The sequence below is a fragment of the Rana temporaria genome, chromosome 2, assembly GCF_905171775.1.
Source record: "Rana temporaria chromosome 2, aRanTem1.1, whole genome shotgun sequence".
Taxonomy (NCBI): domain Eukaryota; kingdom Metazoa; phylum Chordata; class Amphibia; order Anura; family Ranidae; genus Rana; species Rana temporaria.
The window spans coordinates 368896869-368918607 of record NC_053490.1 but is presented as its reverse complement, the minus strand read 5'-3'; the positions used below and the strand labels follow the sequence as shown (position 1 = coordinate 368918607).

General features: G+C 40.5%; 1 protein-coding gene across 2 annotated transcripts in view; it reads right to left on the bottom strand.

Moving 5' to 3' along the window:
- Positions 1 to 593: 593 nt before the first annotated feature.
- TNNT2 (troponin T2, cardiac type) overlaps positions 594 to 21739 on the bottom strand; it is a 71850-nt gene continuing 50704 nt past the window's right edge. Inside the window, exons 9-16 of one of the 2 annotated variants that reach the window (XM_040337730.1) lie at positions 20746 to 20862; positions 19508 to 19585; positions 16699 to 16809; positions 14487 to 14596; positions 8695 to 8785; positions 5981 to 6027; positions 2614 to 2619; positions 999 to 1071 (exon numbers count right to left, since the gene is read on the bottom strand). In XM_040337730.1, coding sequence (XP_040193664.1) covers positions 1020 to 1071; positions 2614 to 2619; positions 5981 to 6027; positions 8695 to 8785; positions 14487 to 14596; positions 16699 to 16809; positions 19508 to 19585; positions 20746 to 20862 — 612 coding nt within the window. In that variant the 3' untranslated portion in view covers positions 999 to 1019. Of the gene's footprint in view, positions 1072 to 2613; positions 2620 to 5980; positions 6028 to 8694; positions 8786 to 14486; positions 14597 to 16698; positions 16810 to 19507; positions 19586 to 20745; positions 20863 to 21739 lie in introns of both variants that reach the window. The other variant, XM_040337731.1, reaches the window with a different exon arrangement.

Below are 21739 nucleotides of genomic sequence, written 5' to 3'. Positions count from 1 at the left end.
ATATAAAAAAAACCTCAATTGCAAATAATATATTATTGTGTGTCTTCTAGTAATTTACACCATGACCAGATATCTCTATTTATAAACTATTTGGATAACTTTAAGTAAAGACAATTTCTGCTAATAAAATTGTTTATTAAAATACGAAGTGATAAGAGACATAAGAATTCAGCCTTAAAGCAGAACTGGAGGGAAAATATTAATCTTAGAATCTCAGTTATACACCATATATAAGTTCTAGTTTAGTATTACCGCAAAACTCTCCTGTAAGCGCAGTTCAATACATTTGGTATCTATAGAAATAATTGACTGCTGTAGTTCTCATCTGACCGGTGACTGTTCAGTGAAGGAATAACAGCAAACAGCATATTGATGAGATTATGAGGTTGATTTACTAAAACTGGAGAGTGCAAAAACTGTTGTAGTTCTAGATAGAAACCAATCAACTTCCATTTTTTTTTTGTCAAAGTTTATTTGAACAAGCTGAAGTTAGAAGCTGATCGACTACCATCATAGGTGTGTGCAGCCTATTGCATTAGGGTTTGCACCCCAAATTTCAAACACACATGCCTTTCTCTGCAGCCTCAGCTGCACTGCACAGCAAATGATTGGGAAGTGCTCTGTGCTGAGCAGCTTCCTGTTCATTCACAAACTGAAGCAGTGAATCACTGTAGTAGCCCAAGCTACTACAGTGATGGCCACAATCCTCCAGGTGCCATGATGGGGTGGAGAGGAAAAGGTGTTCTGTGGCACGTGTTGCATACATTTTTTGAATCCACTCCCTATTTTGCAGATTCCAACTGGGATGGTTAACCTAGAAAGTAATTTTTCTACTAAAATTCAACCATTTTTCAATTGTAGAGTAAGCTAATTTGTAAACTGCTTTTAAGCTATCTATGTGCAATGAAAAAAAAAACATGAACATTTATGTGTCATGAAGGGAGTAAAATGTGAATTCACAAGCTTGAATTGCAGGAGGATTCCACTTCATCCTTTTCATATCTGTCCGTTGTTCCAGATTATTTCCATCTTCCTCCTAGAATTCCCTTGCCAGACCTTGGAACCTTAGCGCTACAGTATAAACAAAAAGCATAAATGGTAAGCTTACACAGTTTCCCTGACAATATAATTCTTAGTATTCTTCTCTTGTATCATATACACATTAGACATTATCAGGATATAATCTGGACCCATCATTCAGACATAGCCCAGTAAGGAGATATGTGTGCTCTCAAACCTAACACTGACCAAATAAAACTGAATGAATTGAAAAGACCTAATTAAGTCCATGTTAATTCAAAGTCGGAAGCACACAAATACCGCCGGGATGGAATAAGTCAGATTATTGTCTCCGATAAACAAACACATCTCAGGTAGTTGTTAAAGTAATTTTATCAAAAATATATATATGTATTGCAGCTTTGACCATCCTCTGTAAAATTGATTACCAGTCACCCAAGACCCCATTATCAAAAATGCTGACATCACAAATGAAATTCCTTGGTTTAATGACCCAGAACAAGTACACAGATGAGTAAATCACATACAAGTCATAAATCCAGATCTATATACTTCCAGAAAGAAAGGTTACTAATGTCCATCCCAGATAATTTTCTCCAATCCCTGCCCCCTTCCACAAAGAATAATGCCTGCCATGTTTAAATTCTAGGTACTGCTTTTATTGTTAAAACTAAACCTAAAGAATGTTCTATCTGACTGCTGTTTACAGTTCATGTTGTGGAATTGGTTGGTGCATTTGATAACCTTTTCAGTTACACAGCCAATCACAGTAATCATATGATAGAGAAGTTTGTCCTACCTCCCGGCGTTAAGATCCAATTAACGGGCCGCCAGAAAGGAGCAAGAAAGCATTAATGACTGCCGAGTGTCTATTGTTTTTATTTGAACAAAACTTTTCTGATAGACTTGCACTAAGGTTGAAGGGCTAATAAGACACAACTACTGTTTATTGTGCAGCTCTACGAAACAGGAGGTACAGCCTATGTATGAAAGCAGCAGTCTCCCTGCAGCATCCAATATGTCCTCTACTGAATCAGAGATAGAGCTCTTCAATTAACAACACTGACTGCAGAACTGTTGCTCTGACCTAGCTTTAGGCATTTTGGATCACTGCAAAGAGACTGCTACTTCAACATATACAGTATATAGTAGTGGTTATTTTCTACAACTGAATGGCAGGTAAGAGGACTATGCTTACATGCAGTCTATGACAGTGTTGCTCTAGAGGTGACACTGACAGTAGGGATTAGAGCACAACAATCACAGAGGGTCGCTTGCTGTGCAGCTCCTCCATCCAGAAAAAAGTCTTGTATTCTTTTTTAAAGAATACAAGGAGTTCTATGATTGGACAAGGGGAGATTGTGTAATATTCACATGCCCCTTGTCTAATCACAATTTTCTTTTTTTTGTTTCAAATATGCTTCAACCCATAAGGAAATCAGCTAAAAATAAATAGTTTTATTAACAGGTATCTAAAAACAGTAATAATGCAAAAATGCACCATAAACAGTCTTTAATTTTACACAGTAACCAGTAATTTGTGTAAAATTTAACTAAATTCAATTAACTAATTTAACAATGGAAACAACTTACCTTTTACTGTTGCCATGTTAAAAAAAGAAACAAGGAAATAGGGAAAGATAGGAACATAGGTGGAGAGAAACAAGGTAAAATAAAGACAGTTGGGAGAGAGAAGAAAAAAGAGAGAGAGGTATTTATTTAGCAAAAATCGAATTGTAATCCATTTTTGTCACATAAATTAGAAACAAGTTAAAGAAAGTTTACAGTCAACTAGGAAAAAGGAAATATGAATGTCCATGGACATTAAAGCCTAACTCTAGGTTTTAGGAAAGTTTAAAGTGGTTCTAAAGGCAGTAGGTTTTTAACCTTAAAGTGTCAAAAGTGTCCGATCTGTCCGCCGCAATGTCGCAGTCACGATAAAAATCGCTGATCACCGTCATTACTAGTAAAAATAATAATAATAATAAAAATGCCATAAATATATCCCCTGTTTTATAGACGCTATAAATATGTAAAATAATACATATCGGCCTAAAAAGATGAAGAAAATATTTTTTATTTTATTTTTTTTAAATTGGGATATTTATTATAGCAAAAAGTACAAAATACTTACTTTTACTTTGTAAATACTTTGTATTTTGTTTGGGTACAACATTGCACGACCATGCAAATGCTTGTTGTGCTGTATCACAAAAAATTGCCTGGTCAGGAGGGGGGGAAATTCTTCCGGGCTGAAGTGGTTAAATATTAGACTTTCCCCTTCTGGCCTGCTTTAGCAAATCTTCCAAGTGGTTAACCCAGAGTTGAAAGATCTCCTAAAGCAGGCAAGAAGTGGAAAGTCTCAGAACTCATCGCATTCTTACAGAGGGAGCAGAGGATAGAATATCTTGAGGACACCTTAAAGAGGAGTTTATGTAATGCTTTTCCAGACTCTGCTAGGTTATAGCCTTGTGGAAATGCTCGTTTTGAGGCTTCTGTTGGCAAAGAGAGGAGCGGTGGAGAAGGGGGCTGCCTCAGTAATGCATTTTAAAATTTTCTTAGTCCTCGGGAACCCAGGGCTGTGAGCTTCCACATCCCATTGACAGCATCTGCATCATATGGTGGGAGATTATCTAGGGGCGAAAACAGACATGGAGAGCTTTCCAGTTGACGATCCACTGGGTTACTGGGTCATGAGAATAGACCACTGGCCAGAACTTGCCCAGTATGCAATTGTGCTGCTGGACTGCCCTGCATTCAGCATGCTTTCCGAACAGTTATTTAGTGCTTCCGGAAGTTTGGTGACAGATACAAGTGCGCGTCTGTCCATAGACTCTGTTGACCAGTTGACATTTATTAAAATCAATCATTCCTGGATAAGCAGCAGCTGTTAAGCCCCTGATGCCGATGTTGCAGATTAAGTGTTTTTGGGATGCGGAATCTGTGCAAGACTGTTGGCTGCCTAGCTTTGTGGGTTTCATTTTATTGTGAAGAAATTTTTTGGTATAGGTTTCATGGGCGCAATTAACACCCAAGGACAAATTTTTCCGCACCTCTTTGACAGGTGCTTATCATTAAAATTTTTGACAGGAAGGCCAATTATTGCTTTCATCAAGAGTACCTCCTATAGGGTTACGGTGTAATGGGTCTGCAAACACCCAAAGCCTAATTTTTCTGCACCTGTTACTTCTATCCAAAGTCTGCGAAACAGACACCAGAATTTATCCCAAAAATCTCTAATCTTGTTCCGAGTGCACTAATTTGTGGCCTCATCATATAGGCTGGCTGCCCAAGCTGTTTATAAAATAAAGAAAGCTTGCAGAGAAAATTTTATTTTTTTTGGCTTTATAAATATAATTTTTGCTGCAGCAGGTTTTATACACTTTACAGACAGACTAAGGGGACCCCCAGGAACTATATTTAAAGGATTTTTTTTATTATTATTATATCACTTTTTTTCATTGATACATGTCCCCCAGGGCAGTACCTGGACTCCCATACCCCTTTCATGCCCAATAACTTGCACTTAAGCCCTCAAAATGGGCAGTTGGGCACTTTTAATTTTTCCAGTTCAGTCCCATAGACTTCAATGGGGTTTTTTCAGCTCCGAATTTTTACAAAGTTCTCAAGTTCTGGCGCAAACCGAACAGGGGGTCCTTTGGCCCATCTCTAGTGGTGTGGTGTAGAATGGAGAAATGCAGCATGCCTGCATTTTTCTGGAGCACACTGGATGGCACTACATTTCACAGCAGTACAACACACCAAGGTGCCGTGCAGAGACATGAATGACGTGTCTCTATCAGACACTTCAAATAAGGCTAAAAAATAAGCTATTTGGCCTACTTTAGTGTATTTTTATGTCTTGTATTGAACTGCACAAGGTTATAATTTTTCTGTACTATGCTGACATCTAGTAGTGGTTTTGGGCCACTGAAACTTGTTTACTTGTAATTTTGGTATCTTCCTCTGTCCTCCCTTCCTGTTCAGTGCTAGTTAGTTTAGTCTTAGCTAGACTCTCACCATTTCTTCCAGGTTCTATCAGTCAGTGTTAGTAATGCACAGAGATAGGGCTTAAGAAAGCTATTGACTTGTTACACTACAAAAGAATGGAAAAAAAAACTCCATCCCTTGCGTTGGAGTCAACTTTTGTGTCTAATTGAAGAAATAAGCTGCGTCTGGATGGTGCCAAGTCAGTTTTCTTTACAGTACAATTCATATATTTGTATATGTTACCTATTTTCAGAAACTGCAGTAACCCCATACAAATACTAGGAAAGTATGCAAACCTTATGTAGAAACTAGAACTAGCACTAATCAACAGGCCACTTTAGGTGGAATGGTTCAGAAAATACAGAACACTGTGTAATCTGTGACCTATTTACAGAACACATGGAGAGTTGTGAATGAACAAGAGGAGAGGACAGGTGAATAAATGACCCCATTTCCTCCGTGTATGAGAGCCATATCTCTTATAGCTACAGCTATTTATACAAATGTATGAACTGTACAATAGGGAAAATTAATCTGCATGCTATGTCAGATTGCTGCTTTAAATATGGTGTGGTGAACTCATAACTCAAAAGCTTGTTTTCATGTAACCTCTACAACAAAGTTTATTTTATTAGTACTCTTGTCTTTGGTTTGAATTTCATCAGGCTATTTTCTACATGGAGTTTGCATGCTTTCCCAATATTTGCATGGGCTTATTCTAGTTGTGAAAACAGTTAAGCCACACCATTTTTAAAAGGCTAAAAATATGATAAAAATTACCTATGGTATATAGCAACCACAGGAACCAGGATTCAACGTACACTGCAAATAATCCTGTATATCATGTTAAGTGATGTGTAATATGTCAGCATCACATACAGTTTGTACAGGAAACAATACTGAATATATTAAATATATACTGTATATACATATTTGAATATATGTACATATAACTTTCAAAATTGCTTACAGTTTCTGTTTCTGGTGGTCAGTGACTCGATTTATCAGAACATTAATCTGCAAGAAGGAGAAATATTTCTTTAGATAGAGTAAAAAAAATCCCAAGAAATAATTTAGGTACATAAATAGTAACAAAGGGAGGTCAGATCACATCGGTCCTATAAAGAATGATGAAGGGAATCTGGTTACTAAGGATGGAGAGATTTTTCCCTGTTAAAAAAAAAAGGATGGAGAGATGGCGAAGGTATAGAATTTATTCTTATCCTTAGTCTTCACAAGGGAATCAAGGGGCTTCAGTAACTAAAACTGCAATGTTTATCCTCATGGCACGTCACAGGAAGCACCCTCATGGCTAACAGAGGAGTCCTTAAGTAACGCAGTCAAGTAATTGCCAGACCATTCTTCCCAATTTTTACAAACAGTCTACTGACTGGAATGGTACCAGCTTATTGGAAGAAAAGCCAGTGTAGCACCAATGTTTTAAAAAGGGCCAAGATACATCCCTGGGAATTACAGACCAGTTATCCTAACATCAATAGTATGTAAGCTCTTGTAGGGGATGGTAAGGGACTATATACACGATTTTAGTAATGAGAACGTTATCATTAGAAATAATCAGCATGGATTCAGGAAGAATCGTTCTTGCCAAAACATTCCATTAACCTTCTATGAGGAGGTGAGCTACCATCTAGATAAAGGAAGGCACATAGATGTGGTGTATCTGGATCTTGCAAAAGCATTTGATACAGTTCCCCATAAACTTTTACTGTACAAAGTAAGGTCCGTTGGCATGGACCATAGGGTGAGTACATGGATTGAAAACTAGCTACAGGGGCGAGTTCAGAGGGTAGTGATAAATAGGGAGTACTCTGAGTGGTCCACAGTAGAAAGTGGGGTCCCACCAGGGTTCTGTCCTGGGATTAAACCTATTTAATTTATTCATAAACGACCTGGAGGATGGGATAAACAGCTCAATCTCTGTATTTGGGGACGGTACTAAGCTAAGCAGGGCGATAACTTATCTGCAGGATATGGAAACCTTGCAAGAAAATTTGAACAAATGAATGGGGTGGGCAACTTCATGGCAAATGAGGTTTAATGTAGAAAAATGTAAAATAATGCATTTGGGTTGCAAAAATATGAATTCAATCTACTCATTGGGGGGTGAACCTCTGGGGGAATCTAGAATGGAAAAGGACCTGTGGGTCCTATTGGATGATAGGCTCAGCAATGGCATGCAATACCAAGCTAATGAAAGCAAAGCAAACAGAATATTGGCATGCAAAAAAAAGGGGATTAACTCCAGAGATTAAACGATAATTATTTCACTCTTGAGTATGCTGTCCAGTTCTGGGCACCAGTCCTCAGGAAGGATGTGCTGGAACTGGAGAGAGTCCAGAGAAGGGCAACAAAACTAATAAAGGGACTGGAGAATATTAGTTATGAGGAAAGGTTGCGAGCACCAAACTTGTTCTCTCTCTGGAGAAAAGACTCTTGAGAGGGGATATGATTTCAATGCACAAATACCGTACTGGTGACCCCACAATAGGGATAAAACTTTTCCGTGAATGGGAATTTAATAGGACACGTGGCCATTCACTAAAATTAGAAGAAAAGCGGTTTAACCTTTAACTGCATAGAGGATTCTTCACTGTAAGAGCGGTAAGGATGTGGAATTCTCTTCCACAGGCAGTTGTTTCAGTGGGAAGCATTGATAATTAAAAAAAACTATTAGATAAGCACTTGAACGACCACAACTCACAGGGATATACAATGTACTAATGCTAACATAAAATCACACACATAGGTTGGAAGTGTGTCTTTATTCAACCTCGCCTACTATATGTACCGTATTTATCGGCGTATACCGTGCACAAAATCAGGGCAAAATCGTGGGTGCGCGATATACGCCGATACCCGCTTTCCCGCCACGAGTTTGAATACTGCGCCGGCATATACCGAGCGCAGTACACTCGTGTATCTTCGGGCAGTCTCGGCGCCTCTCGCACTGACGTCCTGAGCGTACAGGACGTCAGAGCAACAGTTGCCGAGCCTGCCCGACGATACAGGAGTGTACTGCCCTCGGTATATGTCGGCGCAGTATTGAAACTCAGCGCGGGAAACGAGCGGGGAGGACACGAGGACGCCGCAGAAGGACACCGGACCCGCCGAAGAGGACACCCGACCCGCCGAAGAGGACACCTGACTCGCCGAAGAGGACACCCGACCCGCCGAAGAGGACACCCGACTCGCCGAAGAGGACACCCGACCCACCGAAGAGGACACCCGACCCGCCGAAGAGGACACCCGACTCGCCGAAGAGGACACCCGACTCGCCGAAGAGGACACCCGACCCGCCGAAGAGGACACCCGACCCGCCGAAGAGGACACCCGACCCGCCGAAGAGGACACCCGACCCGCCGAAGACAGACGCCGGACCCGCCGAAGAGGACCCCCGAAGCCGCAGAAGGACGCTGGACCCGACGAGGCCGCCGATGGACGCCGCGCAAGACACCAAAACTGTAAGTACAAAAAAACAAAAAAACTTTTTTTCCACAGGATTGGGGGCCACTTTAGGGGTGCGCGGTATACGCGGGAGCGCGTTATACCGCGATAAATACGGTAACTGTGTATTATTAAACACACTTACACTTCGTAGGATTCTATTAGTCAAATATTCCTAGATTTTATTTGGTTTACATTTTGCAAATACAGAGCACTTACCTCATATTTCTGCAGTTTGAATTTCTCTTGAAGGTCAAATTTCTCAGCCTCCAGTTGATATATCTGATCATATAGAGACTGAGCTTGTGCTCTATGTAAAAAAAATATGAATATAACATGTGATTAAGCCTGTGTTGGTGGGTGGTGATTAGTGAAATTCCATCATTCTACACAAATATGATTGTACTGGACTGTAGGAATTATGCTGAAACATGTACAGTATATTATATATGTTGTTACAACTTATAAACACTTTTCATACTAAATTCATTGTGATACAGGAAGTTGTTTTTTATCAGTTAATGTGAAAACACCTAGGGGCAGATCCACATAGATCTGCGCCGGGCGCAGCGTATGTCAGATACGCTACGCCGCTGTAACTTACTTTGGCTTAGTTTGAATCCTCAACTAATTCGCGCCGTAAGTTACGGCGGCGTAATGTATCTTTTGCGGCGTAAGGGCACGGAATTCAAATGCGGCGGGTAGGGGGCACGTTTCATTTAAATGAAGCGCGTCCCCGCGCTGAATGAACTGCGCATGCGCCGTCCCTAAAATTTCCCGCCGTGCATTGCGCTAAATGACGTCGCAAGGATGTGACGTGAACGTAAATGGCGTCCAGCCCCATTCACGGACGACTTACGCAAACGACGTAAAATTTTCAAAATTAGACGCGGGATCGACGGCCATACTTAACATTGAGTATGCCACCATATAGCAGCTTTAACTATACGCCGAAAAAAGCCGAACGGAAACAACGTAAAAAAATGCGACGGCCGCTCGTACGTTCGTGGATCGTCGGAAATAGCTAATTTGCATACTCGACGCGGATTATGACGGGAACGCCACCTAGCGGACGCCGAAAAATTGCATCTAAGATCCGAAGGCGTACGAAGACTTACGCCTCTCGGATCTAGCCGAGATGCCTCGTATCTTGTTTTGAGGATTCAAAACAAAGATACAACGTGGGAATTTTGAAATTACGCCAGCGTATCAATAGATACGCCGGCGTAATTTCTTTGTGGATCTACCCCCTAATGTGCAATCAATATTCATACCTCCCAACTTTCTGAAATGGGAAAGAGGGACGTCTACAGTATCTCACAAAAGTGAGTACACCATTCACCTTTTTGTAAATATTTTATTATATCTTTTCATGTGACAAGAAATTAGATTTAGCTAAAATGTAAATTAGTGAGTGTACAGCTTGTATAACAGTGTAAATTTGCTGTCCCCTCAAAATAACTCAACACACAGCCATTAATATCTCAACTTCTGGCAACTCTCTGAGGATCTGGTGTGTAGGCGCGACGGACCATCAGTCAGCTTCATTGGTTAACCGATGAAAATGGTCCATCGGTCTGTTCTCATCGGATGGGCTGATCGTGTGTACGCGGCATAAAGGTTCCCCCACGCACTATCATCGCTGGTCACGTGCGATCATGTGCATGATCGCCAGAACAGGGACTTGTGTGTGTATACACACAAATTCCTGTGCTGTCAGAGGAGAGGAGACATGCCGTTTCTCCCTAGTAAATAGGAACAACGATATGTCTCCTCTTTTACCCAGTCATATCCCCATACAGTTAGAACACACTGAGGGAACACAAATGTAACACCTTGATCGCCCCCTAGTGTTAACTCCTTCCCTACCAGTGACATTTACACAGTAACAGTGCATTTTTATAGCACTAATCACTGTATAAATGTCAATGGTCCCAAAATTTTGTCAAAAGTGTCCAATCTGTCTGCCACAATTTTGCAATCCCGATAAAAATCGCAGATCGCCGCCATTACTATTAAAAAAAATAATAATAAAAATGCCATAAATCTTTCCTATAGTTTGCAGACACTATAACTTTTGCAAAAACCAATCAATATACGCTGATTGCGATTTTTTAAAATTTTCTTTTTTTTGGGATATAGTGCAAAAAAAATAAAAACCGCAGAGGTGATAAAAAACTACCAAAAGAAAGCTTTATTTGTGAGAAATAAAGGACATCAATTTTGTTTGGGTACAGCGTCACGCGATGCAAATTGTCAGTTAAAGCGTCGCAGTGCCGTATCGCAAAAAATGGCCTGGTCATTGAGCAGCCAAATCTTCCAGGGCTGAAGTGGTTAAGGAATTACCCGAGATCAGCTGCTGCTTTGAAACGTAGACAATTCAATAGACATGTAGAAAAGCAGGTCTACTAACTAAGTTTTCTCATCACAGCTAGTAGCAAAAGGGCTTAATCATTACAAAGTCCTCAATTCTCATGGTGTTGGGAAGAACTTCTTTAATCCAGCTTAGTAGTTCTCTTTTCATGCACTATAATGTGAGTTCTGTTATAGGTTCCTCTATCTTTTCTATAACTTTTCTGTTGCCATGACCTACCTTCAGTAGTCTCATTATGTATTAAAGATCACAAACAAATGCAGAGCATTTCATGTGTTAAGTTTAGTACCGTGTCCCTTTATGAAAATTAACATCAGCATTTATCCAGTTAAAGCAGTATTAAACCCCAAATTAAAAAAAATATATACATTGCAGCTGACCAATCATTAGATGTGCTGACTGTATTCCTTTTTTTTTAAGCTTTTTTACTCTGTTTTTACCTAGTTATCTAGCCAGTAACACACCTGTATTAGAGTAGGGTGACCAGACATCCCCGGTTTCCCGGGACAGTCCCCGGATCAGGGTTGCCAACTTTCAGTAAATTTACAAACAGTATGAAAAATACGTACTTTTTGCATCTGTCCTTGAATGTCCATTGCGGACATATAGGCTGCATGTCTGTAACTGACATTCATGGACAAATGCAACAATTATGGATTTTACAAACTGTTTGTAAATTTACTGAAAGTTGGCAACCCTGCCCTGGATTGAAGACACTGACCCTGGTTTTGTCCCCGGAGTTGAACAGGGGCTGGGGCAATTTCAAAGACAGTCAGTGCAGAATAAAAAAAACATAATTCTGAATTACACACCCCTGCTCCACCACTCCTACTAGCTTAGGGGGGTGTATTTTTTTCCATTATCTGTGCCCCTTTCTGATGATCATGTGCTGGTCGGAGTGGAGGGAATATTTCTTCAGTTTCAGGTATATGCCCATTCAGCTCCGCTCGCTTGTTCTTCTGCCTTGGCTCAAGTCCCGGCCAGCCACCTGCCTGTTTATCTTCTTGCCTTCCCTAACGGAGTGATCTTCCTTCGCTCCCTACCCAGTAGTAGCCGGGGCCCGGAGAGTAATGCTGGCCATACACTCCACAAAAAATCGTTCGAAAGAACTTTCGAAAAACGAACATTCGGTCGTGAGCGCAAACGATAGTGCCATCAAGTAATGACCGATAAATCGTTCAGTGGATATAAATAAAAAACATTTGGTTCGTTTTTTTACATATACCTAGTCCTAGTGCATAAAGTTCGGACGGGAAACACATTAACCTTCCGATTTATCGTTCGTTCGGCAGAAAATTTCCAAATGTGTCGTCCGTTTTTTCGGCTCAAAAACGTCCCAATTATCGATTTTGTGCCCATTAACTGGCCGAAAAACAAAAGAACTGTCTGATTGACTGAATTTTGGCTGAATTCGTATAGTGTATAGCCAGCATAAGACTTGACAGGCTGTGAGGCGGGCGGCGGCGATGGACAGAGAGTCACTGATTGCCGCCATTAATAGTAAAAAAAATAAAAAATATGTCCCCAAATTTAATTTAAAAAAATCTGGTTACCTTATATTAGAGTGCCCCCACTGAAGGAGAACAGGGGCACCTTTGAACAGCAGCAAGTCAGTCTGGGGTGAGGGGACTGTAAGTACAAGCGGATTTAAATACACCATACAATTTCAGCCAGACTCTAGCTAACACTGCAGTTCTACAAGCAGTTACAGCAACAGATTTATTTTCTATTGGGATAAAGGTTTTAAATTAATAAATAAAGCTGATCATTGTTAGCACCCCTGTAAGTGGTAAATATGTTTTGTCTCAACACAACTGATATATTTTCAACAAAACTTGTTCTTTTGAAAAACATTAGATTTACTGGCCGGTAGACATGTGCACACTGAAATATTTTGTTTCGGAATTTCGGTTTCGTCCGAAAAATGTAGTTATTTAGTTATTACTGAAATTAATTTTTATTTATTTTGTTTCATTAAAAAATGCATTCATCATAAAATCCAAAATTAATAAAGGTCGAATCTGTCAATTCAAGGCTTATGGTGTCTGTCGGATGTTCTAAGGAGATTCTATGGAGCAGCTAAGCTGTACGACGCCGCAATCGTACATTTCCGGTCAAATGCTCCACCCACAAGCTATAGTAGAATTCTAATGTTGTTTGACTAGTAATAATTATAATTAATAATTATTATTACTACAACATTAGAATTATTCTATAGCCTATGGGCGGAGCATTTGACTATAAATGTCCGCTCGCGGGGATCGTATTTTTTTAGCTGCCTCGTCGAATCTTCATTGTCTCTATAATGTCGAATCTTTGTCAAATAAGCTTGAGTTAGGTTAGGCACATTCAACCGCAGGTTCGATAGACACAGATCACTATTGTCACCGTCATGTTCAATCTTCTATCTATATTGAACTGTTGTCGCAATGATACGAAAATATAATGAATATGAAAATAAAGCATTTTTTTATTTCGGATCTTTCGTATTTTGGATTCTGCGTGTTCGTTATCGTTTGTTAAAACGAACACGAAAATCCCCGAAATTTGGACGAAAACGAATGCACATGTCTACTGGCCAAATCACCAGGTGAAATTAAAATAAAAAAAAGGAAGCCTAAAAAAGAAACGATCACATCTAAGAATTGGTAAGCTGCAACATAACAGATGTTTGCTTTTTGGTTTAATACTATTTTATGGTTCTATGGCAGCATTCAGCATTACCATTGTCTTCACATCTGATGCCTCATAGGCCTCGTACACACGACACAAGAAGCTTGCTGTTTTTTTTTTTTTACCGAGGAAACCGGTCCTGTGTACACTTTTCGACGAGGAAACTGTCGAGGATCTCGTCGGGCCAAAAATACAGCATGTCTTCTTTTTCCTCGACAGGAATGGGAAAATTTGGCTCGCCGAGATCCTCAGCGGCTTCACAAGGAACTCGACGAGCAAAACGATGTGTTTCGCCCGTCGAGTTCCTCGGATGTGTGTACGAGGCTATACATATGACCAGTTTTCCTGTTAGAAAACTGCCATGACAGCTTTTGGCCAGGAAAACCTGCCGTGTGTATGCTCTATAGCAGTCTTCCCAACAGGAAAACCGCCGGGAATCCCAGTGGGAAAAATTAGAGCAGGTTTTCTTTTTTCCCGCTGGGTTTCCCAGCGTTTTTTAAGCCAGCAGTTTTTCTATGGGGAAAGCCTGCGGTGGAGCATACACACGGCCGGGTTTCCCGACCAAAGCTCTCATGGCAGTTTTCCTGCGAGGAAAACCGGTCGTATGTAGGGGGAAAAAGCTACCGAGCAGGTTCTCGGTTTTTCCGAGAAACCGATCAAGTGTGCAATGTCCTCCTCTTTCTTACAATACAAAATTCTCCCATAAACACATGGCACCTCTGGTTTCTATCACAACAAAGCCTTCTGTAAAGTTTACAACCCAACTACAGCAAAAGGAGATCCACAGATCTCCATCGGTGATCATCACCATGAAATAATGAATCCAGACGGTGGCTTAACCTGTGCTCCGTTTGACATAGGTTAGCATGATTGTGTGGAAAATGAATGGTTTCTTTAAAAAAAAAAAACATCAACATGTATATTTTTGTTGGTATAGTGATACTTTGAAAGTATAGTTACTTACTTTAGATTTTCTTGGTTCATATTCTCAATGTTAAGTGGTTGTTTTCTCTCAGTTAAAATCTTTTTTTTCTTCTCTCTCTCTGTCTGTTTTTTTCCTCCTCGCCTTTCTGTCTAAACGATGAAAACATATAGACTGTATTTGAAATAAGGCCCTCTGTATCCTTTCCAAAGTTTCCACAAATCTAGACTTAGGCTTCATGCACACTAGCTTAAAGTGATACTAAAGTCTTGTTTTGTTTTATTTAAAAATAACAATAATGTTATACTTACCTGCTCTATGCAGTGGTTTTGCACAGGGCAGCCTGGATCCTCTTTTTCTCGAGTCCCTCCCTCCTGACGAGTGCCCCACAGCAAGAAACTTGCAATGGGGGCAACCGAGCTGAGCCGCATTCAGACGTGGAGCTGTGGTTAAGCCCCACCCAATCTATCTCTCCTCATTGGCTTACTGACTTTGACAGCAGTGGGAACCAATGGCGCCCGCTGTATATGTTTTAGTCAATGAGGAGGGAGAGTCCCAGACAGCCACGTGTCTGGTGCAGCATCGCTGAATCAAGATGGGCTCAGATAAGTGTTAGGGGGGCTGCTGCACACAGAATGTTTATTATCTTAATGAAATGCATTAACCACTTCAATACCGGGCCTATTTTGGCACTTCTCTCCTACATGCATAAATCATAATTGTTTTGTTAGAAAATTACTCAGAACCCCCAAACATTATATATGTTTTTTTTAGCAGACACCCTAGGGAATAAAATGCCGGCCATTGCAACTTTTTATCTCGCACAGTATTTGCGCAATAATTTTTCAACCGCCTTTTTTTGGGGAAAAAACGGTTTTGTGAATTTAAAAATAACAAAACAGTAAATTTATCCCAATTTTTTTGTATAATGTGAAAGATGAAGTTACGCCAAGTAAATAGATACCCAACATGTCACGCTTTAAAATTGCGCACACTCATGGAATGGCGCCAAAACGTCAGTACTTAAAAATCTCCATAGGCGTCGCTTATTTTTTTTTACAAGTTACAATTTTAGAGGTACAGAGGAGGTCCAGTTCTATAATTGTTGCTGGCACTCTAACGCACGCGGCGATACCTCACATGTGTGGTTTGAACGGCGTTTACATATGTGGGCGGGACTTACGTGTGTGTTCGCTTCTGAGCGCGAGCTACCGGGGACAGGGGCGTTTAAAAAAAAATGTATTATTTTTTTTTTATTTTACTCAATTTCTTTTATTTTTACACTTTGACATTTTTTTTTTTTATCACTTTTATCCTAAACATCCCTTGTAATAGGAATGGTTTGTGACAGGTACTCTTTATGGAGAGATGCGGGGTCAATAAGACCCCACATCTCTCCTCCAGGCTGGAAAGCATTAGATCGTGAAAAAATTCACAGATCTAATGCTTTCACCCGCGATTGCGGCTGTGTTTACATTCCAGGACCCGGGCGTGACGTCATAACATCGCGCCCGGGCCTCCGACGATCATAGAGATGACTGGTGACCATCTGGTCACCAGTCTACTCTATGGTTTCCATCCGACGCCGGCGAATCGTTTCTCCAGGTCTCCGATGGCAAAGGAGAGCCCGGAGAAGCACCGGATGGCGGCGGGAGGGGGGGGCGTCCCCTCCCGCCGCCTATAAGAACGATCAAGCGGCGAAACCGCCGCTATGATCGTTCTTATGGTGCACAGAATCGCCGGCTGAAGAGATGGATATCTGAATGATGCCTGTGGACGTCATTTCACAATGGGCGGGTATTGAAGTGGTTAAGATAAAAAAAAAAAAAAACACTTTAAAAAACACTGCTCCTAGAGGAGTTTAGCATTTTTCCTGTAGAAACAACAAATATTATCCTATGTGTCAATAAACATTAGGCAGTCTAGAGGCAAAAAAAACTTCCGTTTTGTGTTTTTTGAGCATGTTTTTCTAGCAGAAAAAAAACCATTAAATGCTCTTAAACGCTAGTACAAAAATGCTCAAAATTAGCCTTTTTTTCTGCCAAGAACATTGGCGTTTTTTTAAGCCAGTGTGCATGGAGTCTTAATTTCATGATTAAAAATAAATTAAAAAAGTACAAATCTGTAATTGTAAACCTTTTAAAACTTAAAGTTGGAGCAAGCACAAGCACTGCTTCTGACTTTAATAAAACAGGCCCATTATGTGCAAATATATAAAACTGGCCCTAATCATAGAAAATGTATATTTAAATACTTTTTGTAAGTAGCCTCCAAAGTGGAGCATATTGGAAAACGCTTTCTTTTTCTTGACATCTTCTTCTGCTCTTTTCCGATTTTCCTCTTCTTCCTTCCGAGCACGTTCTTCCTAAAAAAAATATTAATTAACATTTTTTTAAATGATATCTTTTAAGAGGATTATATGAATAAGCTGGGTTTGTCATGATCAATATTTATTTCCAAATGGAGTTTCATATGAGATATTAAATGTTTTCCTTACTTTTTCATTTCTTACCTCTCATTAAAGTAGGGAAATGTTAAAAAAAGGTTGAAAGGTTTTTTAATGCTGTCAGTGTCATCCTTTCCCAGCAATACCTGTTCCCTATACAATATATCCTTTTCTGGCAAAAAGTATATGGAAAGCTTACCACTGTAACAATTGGGTTTATTTACTAAAGCTAGAGAGTGCAAAATCGGTCACACCTCTTCTGGGCAACCAATCAGCTTCCAGGTTTAAGGCCCCTTTCACACTGGGGCATTTTTTTATAGACTCCATGTTATAAACAGCCTAGGGGGCTAGTCCTGCAAGGAATTTATGTTTCTTTGGGACCGTGGCACTTCCTGAGCTAAGGGGCTCTAGCTTAAGATTTACAATCAGGCAGGGAGGCCACAAGAGCTTCCTTTAAGACAGAGTCAGAAAAAAGGATGGTTGGTTAGCAGCAGGAAGTAAAGCATTGCGGCTTCACAGTGTTTCCCACTGCACATGTGCGCCTTGTGAATGTTTTTTAGTCTTCTGGGACGTGTGATGTGTCCCAGAAGACTGCAGGGGAAGGAGGGGGGACCGAACTTCTGGCTCAGTTTACTGTGTCGATCAGAGCCTGAAGTGGGAGTGGAAATCTGTCAAAACCAGGTACTCACCCCCCAAATGTGGCAGTAGAGGTGGGGAGGGTGCAAACAAGTGGAGCTTCCCTTTTTGGGTGGAGCTTCACTTTAAAAAGACATCCCCTAGATCAGTGATGGTGAATCTTGGCACCCAGATGTTTTGGAACTGGGGTATCAAAGTTCGCTATCACTGCCCTAGACTGTGTTTTTGGAGAAGGTGGTGGGCAACCTCTGTCCTTTTTTATTGACCAATCCCCTTTTTTCTATTTACATTGTATCCACTGTTTCAATAAATTTAGTATTTTTATGATATTGACATTACTGTTTATGGTCCGTTCAAAATTCCACCCTTTGAGGAACCTTTCTTTCTCTGTACTTTTAGGGAAAAAATTGCTGGTACCAGTGGCCCCTTTGGGGGTAGCGGTACAGTTAAAAACAATTATCCTGACAAATTTGCCAGGACAGCAAATATCGAATCTGCAGGATTCACCTCTTCCCATGGTAAAGGAGACAGAACCCCATCCCTGGTGCTAATCTCTTTTAATATAAATGCAGCCTTAAATGGTTAAAATTAGCAAAATGTAATTGAAGTTCGGCAAAGCAATATTGCTTTTTTTCAGTCGATCTCAATAAACAAGCCTAGGCCTGGTAATTTTATCGGGTAGAATGAACAGCACTCCACCTTCCTTAAAACAGTTAAAGTGGATGTAAACGCGAATCATAAAATTTGACCTGGGCACATAAATCGGTAGTGTTTACTTATCTCTCTCCAAAGCTTTGATTTCCGTAGCTTTCTGCTGTTTCGTTCCTCTGTTATCAGCATGATAAGTTCTGACAAGCTCTCCCACATGGGAGATAAAAGCAGGAAAATTTGTGTCGGGGAGGCTGCTATAAATAGATTAACAGAGAGCCAATCTATTCACAGCACAGCTCTGCAAGTATCTTCGTTCCTCTGCCTTTTTGAAATGAGGGTGTGTGTCTTCCCTTCAATCAGCTGTCACACAGTGTAAGCAAAGACTCCCCTCCCACTGCTTAAAGAGGAAGTAAAAATTCTAACACAATGTTTGCTTTCGAAAGAATATAGCAAGCTGAAGACAGAGGATATACATGTAAAACTTATGTATGGAGATTTATTTTATCTCTGTGTATCATCTGAGGCTGTTCACTTCACTGGGTATATGTGAGGGTTTACATTTACTTTAAAACGGAACTTCAGCCATTTTTCATCTTTCAATCTATTAAATCCTCTGCCCTTGTTTTTTTAACTTTGGATAGTAAAACATTTATTTTCTGTCAGTAAATACCTTATACAGCCCACTTCCTGTTTCTTGTCTGATAAAAAGCTTAGGCATTTGACATCATGCACAGCTCTCTCTCTCAGGCCTCGTACACACGACTGAGTTTCTCGGCAAAAACCAGCAAGAAATTGCTGGGAGATATTTTTTTGCAGAGGAAACCGGTCGTGTGTACATTTTCGTTGAGGAAACTGTCGAGAAACTCGACGAGCCAAAAAGAGAGCAAGTTCTCTATTTCCTCAACGGGAATGGAAAAACTTGCCTTGTCGAGTTCCTCGACAGCCTAACAAGGAACTCGATGAGGAAAACGATGTGTTTCGCCCGTCGAGTTCCTCGGTCGTGTGTACGAGGCTTCACTCTCATGAGAGTTTTCCAGGAAGGGAGAAGGGATGAGTCATACGAGGGCCAATGAGAGCTGCAGAGCTGGAGGTGTGCCTCTGTGTGTCTGTAAATCCGGGAGGTGAACAGGCAGCAGCTTCAGCTGCCCACAGTTAAAAAATGGTTGAAGCCAAAATAATTAAAATAATATGCAAAGTGGTTAAAGGGAAGCTTCAAAATAGAAAAGATGTTTTTTATTACAAATTATGCGAGCAGACTGCAGTTCCTCGTTAAGTAATTTCTATAGTTCAACAGTGAAATGATCAACTCAGCTATTTTTGGCATACTTACAGCTACTCTGGCCTGCCTTTCCTTCTCTCTCTCTGTTCGAATCCTCAACTGTTCTGCTCGTTCTGCTCTTCTTTTTTCCTAAAATGTAAAGAGCGAAAATAAAAATATATACATATGAAATCAATCTACAAATATTATTATATAGGTTATTACTTATTAAAATATATGTAGCTCCTGACAAAAATTACAATACATGACTTCAAATACGAGTTCATGAGAAACAGAGGCTTTCAACAATTAGGCTACTTTCACACTGAGGCGCTTTACAGGCGCTTTAATCAGTAGTGTATTTAGGTTTTGTGCTGCACTAGGCCTGACTAAACTCCTGACCCCCTAATTTAAATATGACTCACCCCTTCCTGTCAAGGCCACACCCATTTCTGTTTAAGACCTGCCCTGACATTTTTGAGTTGGGACACCAGTTCTGAGGGCCTGTGGGGGGGGGGGGTTGCAGTCAATGGATTTCCTTAATTTGCATAGATTTCCTCTCACTTCCTGTTTGGCTATGGGGCAGGAAGTGAAGGAAAATCTCTGCAATGGGACAGGGATGGTAAAAAATAAACTGACAGGGGCTATAACCCTCCCTTACCTTATCCAAAATGAAAAAAATGTGTTGTCTTTAGTTCTACTTTAAGCACAAATTTCTGATCATTTTATGGAGAGGACTAAGAAGATATAACCATGCCAATGGTGCAGCAGAAAACATATAGCACAGTGAGGAAGGTTTGTGGTCCAGGACCAGGATGATAAGACATTTAAAATTAGAAGCAGCACCCCCCATCCTCCGCCTCACAGTTGCCGACTGCTGGCCTCCCGCATACAGGAAGCAATGTGGCTACTTTATGGGGGCATTAGACTAATTTGCCTCTCAGCCCAGTCTGCCCCATAAAACTAGCACTACACTAATAGTGTAGCGCAAGCCAGCGGGGACTCTTTCTGTGCTGCCCTCCGCCAAAGTGCCGCCCTAGGCCTGTGCCTTGATGGCCTAGGCCAGGATACAGCATTGGATATAACACTAAAAATAGCGCCTACAAAGCACCTTGAAAGAGCCTCTCCTCTCACTCCAGTGTGAAAGCCTGAGGGCTTTCACATTGGAGCGGTGCACTGGCAAAATAAGTCCTGCAAGCAGCATCTTTGCAGCCCTGCAGAAGCTTCCCTGCCCATTAAAATCAATGGGTCGAGCCGACGGCAAAGCGCTTCAATGGAAAGGTAACAACAATATTAAGGGTGATTTATACCATGCGGTCAGACAAAAACAAAAGTTCTTCTTCCTCTTTTTTGCGATTTACAAAGTGAGCTTCGATAAGTGTCTGAAGTTCTGTAAGATCCTTTTCCATGCGTTTTCTGTGAATGTCCTGTAAAGAAGCATATTAAGTTCTCAGTGCTGTTATAATATTGTTTAAAGCTGCTAATGAAAGGGCTATGTTATAATCATCATCATCATTGTTATTTTACTGCAGAGGAAACAAATATCCATTTTGTGGCCTTTTTTTAATAAAGGATCAAAGCACATTGTAGCTGCTAAAGATTGTAGACATCCAACCATGACAACCACGACAACTTCTTGTGTTGTGACTATTAAAACTATTAAAACTTGATATGTAAATATTTGAAATTTTTGTCCAGCTGTCGTTTTTTTTTTACATATTTTTTTACCCCTTTTTTTGTGGTTAAGGAAAGCGCCAATGTAATAACAAGGTCACAGCAGAACATCACAAATGGAGCCTTTCTACAGCCTGTACATCTATTTTTACTTTAAATGTAGGATTCGCCTAGTAGTTATGTGCCAGTGATTTCCCCAAGAATATAGTTTTTCCAGCTAGTGGTATTGGGCCAACCCAGAGAACAATAAGGTCACATGACCAAACTCAGGGACTCATTTGTATATCTGAGTTCAGAACCAATAGAACACCAGGTACAGCACAAATGCAGGCAGTGGAAGGGCTGCATTAGTGCCCAATATTTAGCTGTTATGCCACTAGGGGAAAGATTATTTAAAGTTCACAAAACACAAAGCACACAGTTGATTAGAGAATGTATAATACAGCAAGTGTCCCACCATAGTTAGAGGACATCATATATTTACTAATATATCAAGGACATATACACCAATCAGCCAAAACTTTATGACCATCCACCTAATATTGAATAGACACCATTTTTGCTTAATGTAGCCCATTTTGCTACCAAAACAGCCCTAACCCATCAAGGCACCGAGACCTCTGAAGGCTA